The following is a 13,229-nucleotide window of genomic DNA, read 5'->3' as shown; positions in this document are numbered from 1 at the left end:
ATTTGTAATTCAAGTTTAGCTTGTTAAACACCTGTGAAAAAGAACAAGAAGAAATGTTTTCTAGAATGATTAAGACCACAAAAACAAAACATACATGGGTTTAGAATGAACTTACCAGGCAGTGGGACTGGGACCTGTCCTCAGTGCATGGGCTGGCTGTTTGGAACCTGGAGCTTATGCAGGGACACTTGGCTCAGCCTGGGAGGAGGGGACTGGACCTGCCTGGACTGAGTCCACTAGGTTGAACTCAATCGCCAGGGGAGTCTTTGCCCTGGAGGAGATGGGAATATGGGGTGGGCTGGAGGGAAGGCAGGGACGGGGAGGGGGGAGGACAAGGGAATCTGTGGCTGATATGTAAAATTAAATTAAATTATAAAATTAAAAAAAATTAGAATGAACTTACCATCAGTAAACATGAAGCATTAGAAATGTCCACTTTAAACAGGTTGAGGAGCTGTGTCATTCAATTGCTTTATATCCCATATGTTTGCTAATAAGGTTGCTCTGTTAAGGGCTCCTGTTTAACTTTTTATGGAACGTTTTGTATTTCATACTGTATACCTACTATCGTTCTTCAGCATCCAACTGCTTCACATTTTTAAAATTTCACATCTATTAATACCACTGAAAATCTGGGCATCTTGTCAAATACCACAGTGTCGATCTGTGTACTGCTGGGATACTGGCAGACTTTCTGATGGAAATGTGCTGAATAGTCCTGACCTGGGTCCAGGCTAGGCAAAGTTTCAGTTAATGGTAGCTTCTCACACTTAGTCATACTGTGATTGTTTATATGAAATGTATTTTGTCTTCAAATTGTTCCATGACCAACCTCAGTCTAAACTTTTGTTAAATAGCAAGCTTCTTGTGTCCATCATTAGCATGTTTTCTATGTATACATCTGCATTTCAGTCTCTATTTTTCCCGGTGCGATGCCTGTATCTTCTTCCCTCACTCACTGTCTTCCCAGTTATAAGAAGACTTCTGCCTTAACATGTTAAATAAGAATTTAGACTTTTTTCTTTGCCTTTACAATCATATTCATCAGAGACCAATTGAGTTATTCTAGAAGAATGTCATCTTAAAACACCTGTGTCTTTCATAATTAATGGAGGTCACAGTTACATTTTACGATGTCTCTAGATGAAATGAGTCGTTCTGTTAATATGCTCCTGATGGCTCAACCTTTTCTTTAACGGCCTCTGAATCGTAGTACTTTACATGATGACACCATTCAACTTCATCTGTTAGGGACTGCACTGTGCCTTCAGAGAATGGATTGTTGTGTTTTGTGATTTGTTACTAATGTTCTGCTGGGGGATGAGATGTGACCCAATGATGAGTCCTTCAGTTCTAGAGTTAATAAGACATAAGCTCCAGTAGAGGCAGAGAAAACCTATTTGGACATCTCGTGGTGGAAAAGATAAACAGGCTTTAACTTTGTCATTTGGCATCTGTCAAAGGCAGTGACTTTGCGATTTGAATTAGTCATCTGCATCTGTGGACTCCTCTGATAACATTACTCATAAACTGATCTGTTTATTGCATTTGAATGTGCAATAACTAATTTTATCCCAAGACCTTGGGAACAAGTGTCTAATTTTACTCCAGAAATACTAAGGAGATACAACACCATATTTTTGTCTAGTATAGCCATAAAACAAAACCAAATGTACCACTTAGCAAACTGTGGCTTCTTATTTCTAAAATGAGAAGAAAATATGTAAATAAAATAGTTCCTTTAAACCGTGTCACCATACACAGAACAGTTTAACATCTTAATCTTTTATACCAATGCCTTTCTCCCTTGAAGAATGACCGGAGTCCTCATTACTACTCGTTTACATCTAGAGGTGTTATGAAGACGAATGGGAATACTTAAAGCTTTGAGCTTCTCACAAATTGGCCCATTAGAGAAACAGATGCTAAGAGCAACATTTGGTTAGCATCTCTGCTTGGCTGGGAGCCTACAACATCACTCTTTCATGTTGGAAAGGTTGGTGGCCTTTCTCCTGGACCTCACATATATTGTTTTCCCACCTCTGCACTCACACAATTGCAAGATAAAGTGTGTGCCTCCTCTGCAGTGCCCTGGAGAACAGCCATTTGCGGGGAGCATAGATCTTACTTTGTGGTGTGAGTGGCCCAACGTCTGGGAGTATCAATTTTTTATTCCTTTTAGAAGATTTTCTTTCTTTTTGTAACCTTTAACTTCATAGGTCACTGACCTAAACTGTAATAGATCAAGTTGTCGTGGGAGATTTAAGGTCCTTCTTGTTGCTTAGCTGGACTGGAATTTTGTGTAGCCAAAGTAGTCTTAAGTCTGTGCTGGAAGGAAAGCAGTTGAAAAAGAGGGTTGGAGGTGAGCAGGGCCCAAAGTGTTTGCTCACATCATTTGGTCCAGGGGAGGGGATTAAAAGAATCCTGTCAGCACTTCACTTGGGATTCATCTTATAAAGAATATCTTTCAAATAGTTGGGCATTGTTGTTGAAGAGGACTAAAATGTGCAATGTTACATATTTGTAGTATAAAAAGAACCATCAGAGTATTTGTGTAATTACTTGGATTTCCTGTTATCTATTATTTATTAAACACACATTTAAAAGAATCTACTATGCTGTGCCCTTCAAAAAAAAAACCAACAAATAAAAATAAAACCAAAACAAACAAGAAAACAGCCCAACAGAGATTCAATCAACTAACATAAAAATGTACATTTAAGTAGATGCCTGTAATAAGTAAGGCTATATATAGTTTCTGTGACTTCAGTTTCTAATTTCCCACAAACTTTTTTTTTTATCAAGAATATAGTTTATAATTGGTTATCCAATATCAAATGGTCATCCCTGGAAACATACATACAAGTAGCATTATTCAGTTGAACAGGTTATAGTTATGTTTAGGGATTCACATACACATACACATACATATACACCACCAACAACAACAACAATAATTAGTGAACTAGTGAAAAAGACGCCACAGATTTGAAAGACAGAAAAGATGGGTATATGGGAGAATTTGAAGGGAGGAAAGAGAAAGGGGTAGTTATGTAATTTTATTATCATTTCAAAAAGAAAAGAAAACCAGACTGGTTTACAAATATTGTCCTAAGTCCTTATTAACTGAACTTGTGCAAACAGAGCCATCTTTCCCTGTTTTAGATGACGAGTTTTCAATCATATACGATAAGATTATTTTCAAATGTTAGTTGAGCAAAATATAAACATTTAAACTAGTTGTCAGCAGTTACTGAAATTCACTTGACATATTTATTTTTAATTTAATTTAATTTTTGTTAAATGGCTGTTGGTTACCTTTCCATCAACAAACTGCTTTACAACATTAATCTAGTTTAAGAACAATTCTGCTTTGGCTCACAACATCAGAACTTTCAGCTGTGCCCATCGGCACCTTTTATGCTGGTGGAGATTGTAATAGATGAGTCTTGTGTACCTTCTGTAGGTTGAGAAACAAAGAGACAGACAGACGGAACTGGCCAGGGTCCCCGTAGCTCCTTCAATGGCACACTAACAGTGACCTAACTTTTTACTACAAAACCATGTCCCCTAATAGTTCCTCTCTTCACAACAGTGCCACAGTGGGTGACCACAGCTTCAGCACACGGAGCCAGGAATAAACAGCCTGTCCAAATTACAGAGATGTGGCTCATTAACTCAATCACTTCAAATGCTGCTTAATTATTCATTTTATTTAATTGGTTTTTCTGTAACAAGTGTGTATGTGTGTGTGTGTGTGTGTGAGAGAGAGAGAGAGAGAGAGACAGAGACAGAGACAGAGACAGAGACAGAGAGAGACAGAGACAGAGAGAGACAGAGAAAGAATATGTCAGGCCAGAAGCTGACAGGAAGTTATTCTTAGCTACTTTCAAATTCATTTTTTTGAGATTATGCCTCCCACTGAGCTCGGAGCTCACCAATTGGCTCCACTGGCAAGCAAGTTGTAGGACTTCCCTGTCTCCATACTCCTCCCCCTCCCCTACCAACTGCAGGGCTACAGAGACAGAGCACCATACCCAGCTCCTTACAGCACTGCTGGGGATCTGAACTCAGGGCCTCATGCTTGTGCACTGTAACAGACACCTTTTCACTGAACCATCCTGTGCCTGTACACATGGTTCCTCAGAATAAAAAGGAATGTGATTTAGGAATAAACGCACGTGCGTGCACACACATACACACACACACACACACACACAGAGAGAGAGAGAGAGAGAGAGAGAGAGAGAGAGAGAGAGAGAGAGAGAGAGAGAGAGAGAGAGAACAGTAACAACTATTAAAAAGAGACCACCACCTTGAAAGAAAACAAGGGGAATGTGCACAGAAAGGTCTGGACGGAGGAAAGGGGGAATAGTGCAACTGTATTTTAATCTCAAAAAAAAAAGTAAGAGCTGAAAGGATTGTCAATTATTTAAGTACGTTGACAGATTGTGTATTTTGACTCTCTTGTTTCATAAGTGCAGAGCCTGGTTCTTGCTGAAATGAAATGTGGGCAGGTAGTTTAGAGAAGAATTTAAGAAAATAATGAAAGTGGGAGAGGGCTCCATGTAATCAAATCACAGTCAGACCAGACTGTTCTTTCAATAGGAAGACATACATCACTGCCAGATCATAGTCACCGAGGAGAAGGTCGATGGCCTGGAAGCAAATGCATTTTATGAGCAGCACTGGGGCCCGATAGTCTTCTAGTGTGTGCAAATATGTCTGTTGGCAATGAGAACTAACTACGCCCGAAGGTCTGCTGTTTCTGTCTCAGTTTGGTATAGGTGAAATGAGGAAGAGGAACTTGGACAGTTGGTTGTTGGGGCCATAAGACACAGATATAAACAAAGATAGGGTCTTCCTCTGAATCTCTACCACCTTGAACCATTTGCACGGTGTCTCTCCATTTATAGAACTTTCTTCTCTGCAAATTGGAGGTGTTTATTCCTTAGTGGCTTGCCTCCAAAAGATTTGTAGTCACTGGTTCCACTTTAGATGAAAAACCACTGAAAATGAGTTTAAAACCATCAGTTCCCATTTTATAACCCAGGAAGTACGACCTAAGGACAAGTCATGTCATTCTTTGTGCTTTTTCAGGGCAGCAGAGTAGAGGTAGTGACGATGATGGGACTCACAAGGAGTGTGGGCTTGTTCCTAGGAGGCATCATCTCCTGTCCCCTTCTTATCACTTGCTGAGTGCCTCTGCCAAATAAATTTATTATCTAGGAAGTGGTGGGAAGGAAGTCATAGTCCTAAGGTGCTTTGAAGAAAAGTAGATATTGAAACTGACTGGCAATGTCTTTAGGGAGCTGGGCTAAGTTTACAGGCTAGCAACAGATCAGAAGCAGACAACACAGTGTTTAGAAATTTGAATTTTTTTGGAGTGATGTGAATGGTCATTTCTAGTTTGGTGTCTTCTATTATGAAAAACACTCAAAACTGGGACCAGAGACTGTAGTGAGTAATCTTGGTACATCCTCTCATCCCTACTTCAAACAGAGAAAGGGCTTTGGACTCTTCTTCCCAGCCGCCATGTCCAAAGCTTCACAGAGTATCAGATGGGTACCACCACCTGCATTCTTCAGTGACCCAAAGATATGCGTTGATTTTATTTGGGTGTGGGACATTTTCCTAGAAAGTACCCAAGATCAGTACTGTACTATGAACATGAAGATGTCTATGTACACACATACATACTTGAGTGTGGGGCCAGATAATGATCTTCAAAATATTACTAATACTTAGAGATACATATGTGAAAATATTTCTTAAATCAGAAAAGAACAGCTTGACTGGTCTCAGAACCAATACTCAGAAACAGTATTGCCGACTTCTCTGAATACTCAGTAGTACCACTCCCATTCCTACCAACGACTCAGCAGAGAGCCAGGCAGGGAAGACCGTAGGCTTTGCCCATCCTCTGTATTTGATCCTCCTCCATTTCCCTGCACAGTGGAACATACGCTGAGAACTATAATGCATTGAGAACTCTTAGTCATTTTCATAAACACATTAGACATTTAGACTGCCAATTGTATGCTTATAGTCAGTCATGGTTTTGTGTTTTATGTCTGGACTTAAAACTTCCCCAAGTGTAGGTTTGAAGATGGTTATTGACTTCACTTTAGAGGCAAGGAGACTGGGGCACAGTCATTCAGTTTTCTTGGTAAGTTTGTTTGACTGCACAGCCCTAGCTTTGCACAAGTATTCTTAACCCACAGGTTACTGCAATAATAGAAGGGAAGCCTTCTGTAGGCAGAGCACCGAGTGGGAGATCCGGTGCTCTAGGGAGCTGATGCTTAGAGAGGCTATGGGGTGGTTTGCCCGGGCCTTGCCTCTGCTGCCTTTTCTAGGTCTCTTGTCTAAAATTCCCAACTGTGTGTAGATTCCCAACTTCCTTTCTAGGACTGCCCCGTGTCAGTGTCACACATGGGAATACACGCTTGTAAATATGCGTGTTTCCATAGTCCTTTTTACCCCCCACATATTCAGGATGTCCCCCTTGTCCTCCTCATAAGACATTATTTTTGGAAACCTGTTCTCTTCAAGGTACCCACCTCAGGTGTTCCCTTTCTTCAAAAAACATTCTAAGTTTCATGTTGCATATGGGAGCATAAACTAGCCAAGTTTTCTAGAACTTTCTTCCATAGCATATCAAGAGAAAAATTGAATATAGTGAACAGGCTACTGTTGTGATTTGAAGAACAGTTTTTGGAAACCACTTGAAAAACACGTTAGCATGCAGGGACTGATGTGTAGCACTCATGACAGTAGCCCCAGTCCCTGCTCCCCATCTGTCTCTATCTATAGTTGCTGGGATGGTCTTCTCAAAGCTATACCCTTGACCTGCTTTGGCTGGCATTTGTCTCCATTCTTGGAGCAGAGCAGTGTGTCTATTCCTTCCTTCCTTCCTTCCTTCCTTCCTTCCTTCCTTCCTTCCTTCCTTCCTTTCTTCCTTCCTTCCCTCTTTCCTTCCTTCCCTCCTTCCTTCCTCCCTCCCCCCTCACTTTCTTCCTTCCTTTCTTTCTTTTTTCGTTTTTTTTTTTTTTTTTTTTGAGACAGGGTTTCTCTGTGTAGCTTTGGAGCCTATCCTGGAACTCACTCTGTAGCTCAGGCTGGCCTCGAACTCACAGAGATCCACCTGCCTCTGGCTCCTAAGTGCTGGGATTAAAGGTGTGCACCACCACTGCCCAGCGTGTCTATTTCTGATAGCTTGTATCTACATGGCACCCTTCCCTCCCCAGCAGTGACTGTTACCTACATTTGTTTCTTATTGTTGTTGAAATTATATTTCTCATTATGCCAGAGAAGTAACCTTAAAGCAAGCTATTATTACACATCTTTGTTCTTTGACTTCTCTGAAGCCCCCTGACCTTTTGCATTTTAAGGTGCACTTTTCCTTTGTGTTTGGTTTTCTCCTGAGGTACTGAAGTATACTTGGATTGACTATCTCTTCTCAAGGTGTTTCTACTGCAGTGCCTCCTCTTCCTGATGCTGTGGAGGCTCTCATGATTTCATCCTGAGGCAGAAGCACCTCTTGTGACAGAGGCCCAAAAGCTATATTCCAGAGTCTACTGTACCTCTAATTTATATTTTCCTTTGTCTGTGCTCCGCTGTGTCCTTTGCACATTTATTGAAACTGGTAGTTTTCTTGTCTCTGATTTCTATATCACATATGAGCTGCAAAGCTGGTTGAACTATTGACAGTATCAGTTTCCTTGTGAAAACTGGTAAATTTGTGCCTCCAAGCTGAACCCAACCAGCAAGGCAGATGCGGGGACACAGACTGGAGTCAGGGTCTAAGAATAAAACCTAGTGATACAAGTGAGAGGCAAGAATAGACCCTGGAAGAAGACTTGTGTTTCATCTCCCTTAAGTTAAACTTATTTCCAGAGTCAAGTGCCCACATCCTCTTCCTAATTCACACCAATGCTAGCAGGCAATGGGAGCGAGCATCTGTCCCGGGCATACACACTGCACAGTCCACAGCTCTCTCACCAGTCTCAAATGTATATCTCTTGAGAAGTCAGGTGACCCTATTCTCTGTTTCAGACAGCTGCGTCCCGTATTAGTAGCAGGTGGTGCTTTGTCCCCCACATCACTACCTGCTTTTACCTGTCATTCTCATGGTGCTTATGGACTCTGACTTTGGGGATCTATTAAAGGTAACATGCTCTCTGTTTGTGTTTTGCAGAAACTATCTCTTCAGATTGCAGCTTGAGGATCTGTCTCTCATCCAGGTAGGTGCAATTTGTTTTCCATAAGTTTTCATTTTTTCCACCTCAAGGAACTGAAGACAGATGCATGTAAATTTGTTGATCAGGGTGAACAAGGTTCATTTCCCCAGTGGTCAGGCCCCAGGACTCTGAGCTGCCTTACCTGATGTGAAACACCACATCCTCCTTTAATTTTCAATTAACCATTTCCTCCTGCATGTGGTCTCTTCACTCCCTGGATGTCATTCTGACTTCCTTTTCATCAGATGATAACAGGGCAAGGGACATCCCTTGAGTCCTGGAAGCATCTCTAGTTAGAGCGGGTATTGATTGTTTAGCTTGATGCATCTAGCTATCATGTTCTGATGAAACACCCTTTTCTCCTCTGTTTATCATTATGTAACTATGAATGCACTGGGTAAAGGCCACATAAAGTGAAGAGAAAATATTAACCTCTGAAAATGAAACTTGTTTCTGTTGCCACTTGGAGACTGAGCTTGACATCTTTGTGCTTGACTGTTTATTTTAGTTCAGATCTGATCACCGGAGCTTCTTTTCTTCCTCTAGTCTCTTAGGAAAGTATGCCAGGCAGGGTCTTCTAGAAGGGAAGAGAGGAGAGATACACAAAACTCCCCTACCAGTGTTCCCAGGCTTCCTGCAGACTGTGTTGGAATCCCCGGGTTGTGCATAGTTTGGAAAATGGGCTTGCAACAACTTTAGAAATACCCTACTGTCCCAGGCTCTAAGGAGTTACTGGGCAGAAGTTGATCCTTTTCGTCTAGAATTCTTGTGCTTGTGAATATTCCAAAACACTAGAACTTGAGTTTAATATCAGATCCATCTTTCATTTTCCAATGTCTTAAAACAAGAAACTCCATAATCAGCTAATATTGCTATCCTTATCCCTGGACTTGTCATCCAGCGCTAGGCTTATTAGTCATTATCAATTTCTTCATTGACAAAATAGCCACAAATTACCTTAACCATATGCTATCCATATTCAGTAAGGATGCCCGAAACCATTCAAAGGAGGTGAAGCACAGCCCTTGTTCCACAGTTGTGTATAGCTTTTGCTTTTTAAGTGATGTCGATGGATAAACCTTTGTAATAGTTTTATTGTGTTGGACACCAAATTGCCTGCTCATTGAAGTTTAGTGTACAACTTTAGCTGAACTGACTGATTGTTAGAATGTGAGTTTATTAATAAGCAATCAGAATGATCAGCAAGCTATAGGTACTCTCTTAAATTAAACAAAACAGTCCCAGAAATACAGAGACTGAAGTATGTCACTTACATGTAGATCAAATGACTAATTCAAAGTAGCAGAGAAAAGAATGGCTACTGAAGGCTTGAAAGATGCAGAAAAGATCGGGAAGACCTTGGCCAAAGTACGCACAATTCCAGTTAGGTAGCGGGAATAACTCTAAGAGACCTCTCATACAGCTTGATAATTTCAGCTTTAATAACTGTACTATGTACTTTAAAATTGCTAAATACAGATTTTAAATTTTCTATCCACAGAATAATAGTAAATGTTTTAGGTAGTGTGCAGATTATGTAGCTTGAAGCTATTCTGCAATGTATATACATATAATAAAATCATGTTATAATCATAAATATATGTAATTTATTTTTTACTGAAAACCAAGCAACAGTTTCAAACAAAAATTTTAATGTAATTTTAAAAATTTTTATAAATAATATGAAATATAGACCATTCAATATATAATTTGTTCATTTCTACTCTCATGGTATAATAGTATCTAGCTTCTCCTCTGTGAAACATGAAAGTTGGGGAGATGACTTAGACCTGCATTCAGTCTCAGAACCAATGTGATAGGCAGGGTGGTGGTATGCAGCACTCAGTGGCAAGGAAGTGGATCAGGTGGATGGATCCCTGGGCCTTGGCTTACTGCCTAGAAAGTCTAGCATACTTGATGAATTCCAGACCAGTAGAGACCCTGTTTCTAATTAAAAATAAAAGGTGAATTGTGGTTACAGTGGTCCCCTGTCTTCCACATGCATACACAATCATGAAAGAATAGACTCACAGAATTGTGCATCTGCACACACATGAATATTACATCCACCCTAACACAGGCACATAGTAGGTGTGCAAATGTGTGCAAAGAAGCATGAAAGAAACAAGTGTGGTGTTGATTTGTTTCCTCTTTTCCTAGCTCTTGGGGTTTCGAGGTTCTAGAAGCATTAAATTCCAGGAAAGTGAGCACAGTTTACAAACAGAAGTTCCCACTGTGGGAAGCCAGTGTTTCTTGGAGAGATGATGATTCTAGGATAGAGAAAGGGTGATGTCAGATTAGATTGAAGGAGATTGTTTTAGAAAGGGAGGAGGTGTTCAGAGACGATGATCTGGCAGGACACAGAAGCCATCTGGGAGTGGGCTCCCTGAAGAAATGGAAAAATTGATTGCCAGGAGATGGTAGAAGTAGCAGATTATTGAACATTGAATCAGATAAGAATTTGTGAGCAAAAAAGCCAACTAAAATATTGAAGGAAAAATCTAATAGAAAATTAGGATTTGGCAATCATCACACTGAAAACTCCATGACATAAACATGATCCTTGGGTGGTAAATTTATTAATTGGATTTGAAGACAACCAGAATATTGATATTATCATGGCACTTATAAAGACAGTGGTTATTAATTGCACATAGAAAACATGCACCTTGACAGTGAAGAACCCTCCTATGAACCTATAACCAATCAGTGTATCATGACTTCAGTAGTAATGGGCCAAATATCTATGATTTTTTTTATACTGAGGAAGCAGCAGGGTTTCCATGACAACTTACAAAAATTATAACCAATCTCATAAGACAGAAACATCACTCGAGCCCAGATAAACATCTGAAAAAAAATCTGGCTTAGAACTTTCAAGCATTACAGTCATGTGATGTATGTGTATCTGAATAAAGAGTTGCTTCATCCAAAAAGAGAACACATAAATATGTCTATCAAGTATAATACTTCCTCCAAACTGATGCTTAAAACACGCTCTTTTTCACGCTACAAGTGGCACTTTTGAGACAACTCAAAAATTTGAAGGTCAGTAGATAAGATAGAACCTTAATGTCCTATAAATACACAAATATTAATCCCTTGATTTACGTAATTATGATGGTAATTGTTATGGAAGAGAATGCCCTTATTTTTTGGAAAACCATAACAAAATGTATGGGGTTGCTATGGTTTGAATGTGAAGTGTGTTCCACAGGCTTGTGTGTCTGGACACGTCCTCAGCTGATGGTACTGTTTGGGAACATTGTGGGATCTTTAGAGGTGGCGCCCTGATAGAGGAAGAAAGTCACAGCATTGGGCTGGAGGGTAGGGATGAGGTGGGGCTTCGTAAGCCAGCTCGACTTTCTCTTCACTTTCTGCATTTTGCCTGTGGATGCAGCGCGACCTAGCCTCCTGGTCCTGCTGCCAAGGCTTCCCCTCCATGATCCATGACAGAATGTGGTACTTGGTGCTGTGAGCCAGAATGAAGCCTTTCTCACTTCAATTTCATCTTGCTCGGTATTTAACCACAGCACAGTGAAAAGTAACTAATGAAGGAATAAAGGGCATCACATTTGTAAGTTCCTTGTGAATGACTTAAGTCGTATGTGTGCACTTGCCGCAAACACCTACAAAGTGAATACTTTGATAACATTAATGGGGAAGTTGGGATAAAAATCATAATTATTCATAAAAATCACATCATAATAAATGCAGAGAGCTCCAGGCATGTAGTTACTATTAAGCTGAGAATAGCATGTTGCAAGGACAAGGAGACTAATTGCCTTCCCAGGCATCACTTCCTTTTGCCAGAACTACCTTTGACAGGGTCACATGTAGGTTGTCTACAGCAGAGAGCACTCTTAGGGAAAACGAGAAGCATGTCAGTCTCGCCACCCGGAGTGCCCTCAGTCTGCTCATACAGACTGGGGAAGACAGTGACATCTTACTGGCGGTTTTCAAAACACAGCTCTGATAACGGGAGCCACCCTCCACCCCCTGGAGTGCATGCCAAGCACTGCAGCTCTTCTGTCAAGTGTCTGTGTCTGCAGGACTGTGGCCTGTTGTTTATTCAGTGTTACTAGAGATAAAGCTAACAATTCTTTTCAACACTATTTGTTTCTCCTGTGTCCCCAGGAAACAGGTCTCATTGAATTCCATGAATATTTTATTTTTATTTAAATGATTACTTCCAAGGGTGAAAAAATAATAATGGAATAAACACTGGCAAACAAAGGGCTGCATTGTTCTAATGAATGGGTCATCTGAGAAGCCCAAGGATGCCTCAGTCCATAAAGACACTTGCTGCTGAACCCCAATCCTGAGTTTGGTCTCGGGAATCACATGGTAAATCTACATGCATACACACACACACACACACACACACACACACACACACACACACACGTGAGAGAGTGAGAGAGAATGTGTGTGTATGTGTGTGTGTGTGCTAAAATCAAATATAATATTAAGTCTTAGGTAATTCTATATTATCTGTTAATCTCAATGAAAAAATAAAGATACGGTAGTGCATCTTATATTACTGTAGCCCAATATTGCTATTCTAACATGGGATCATTTCTGGAAGTGGCTGAGATATTCCGACTTCAGTGTGGTTAATACTGAGGTTTGTTTGCATTTTGTGTCTCTAGCCTGCATTAACTGAACCGGCCATGTTGGGTATTCAGCGCTCCTGTTGGACAGTGCAGTTGTGAGGAGGAACAGGATATTTATAACTTCTGTGATTTCGGTTACTTTATACAAAGATTATTTTCTGCTAGAGAGAACCGAGATTGAATTATATACCTTAGGTTAGCAGTTTTTTTCCCTCTCCTCTTTTTTTTAAAGTCTTAAAAAAAATCAGATGCTATAAAAAGAGAGATCTGAGACCATGGAGGACAGCAAATCTGAAAGGGAAAAAAAAAATGTCCAAGTCAAGGGGATGCCAATAAAGACGGCCTCTCTGCAGCCTCTGTGTGGCTGGGCAGG

General features: G+C 40.4%; 1 protein-coding gene across 3 annotated transcripts in view; it reads left to right on the top strand.

Annotated features, from left to right (window-relative positions):
• The window catches only part of Sema5a (semaphorin 5A), a 474,447-nt gene that overhangs the window by 238,682 nt on the left and 222,536 nt on the right, over positions 1-13,229 (top strand). For all 3 annotated transcript variants that reach the window (XM_042261366.2, XM_076551679.1, XM_076551678.1), the window contains one exon: positions 8,198-8,243. In XM_042261366.2, coding sequence (XP_042117300.1) covers positions 8,198-8,243 — 46 coding nt within the window. The remainder of the gene's footprint in view (positions 1-8,197; positions 8,244-13,229) is intronic.

This window comes from Peromyscus maniculatus, chromosome 15 (genome assembly GCF_049852395.1).
Source record: "Peromyscus maniculatus bairdii isolate BWxNUB_F1_BW_parent chromosome 15, HU_Pman_BW_mat_3.1, whole genome shotgun sequence".
Classification (NCBI taxonomy): domain Eukaryota; kingdom Metazoa; phylum Chordata; class Mammalia; order Rodentia; family Cricetidae; genus Peromyscus; species Peromyscus maniculatus.
Note: the sequence above shows the minus strand (reverse complement) of the source record. Positions and strands in the feature narration are given on the sequence as shown.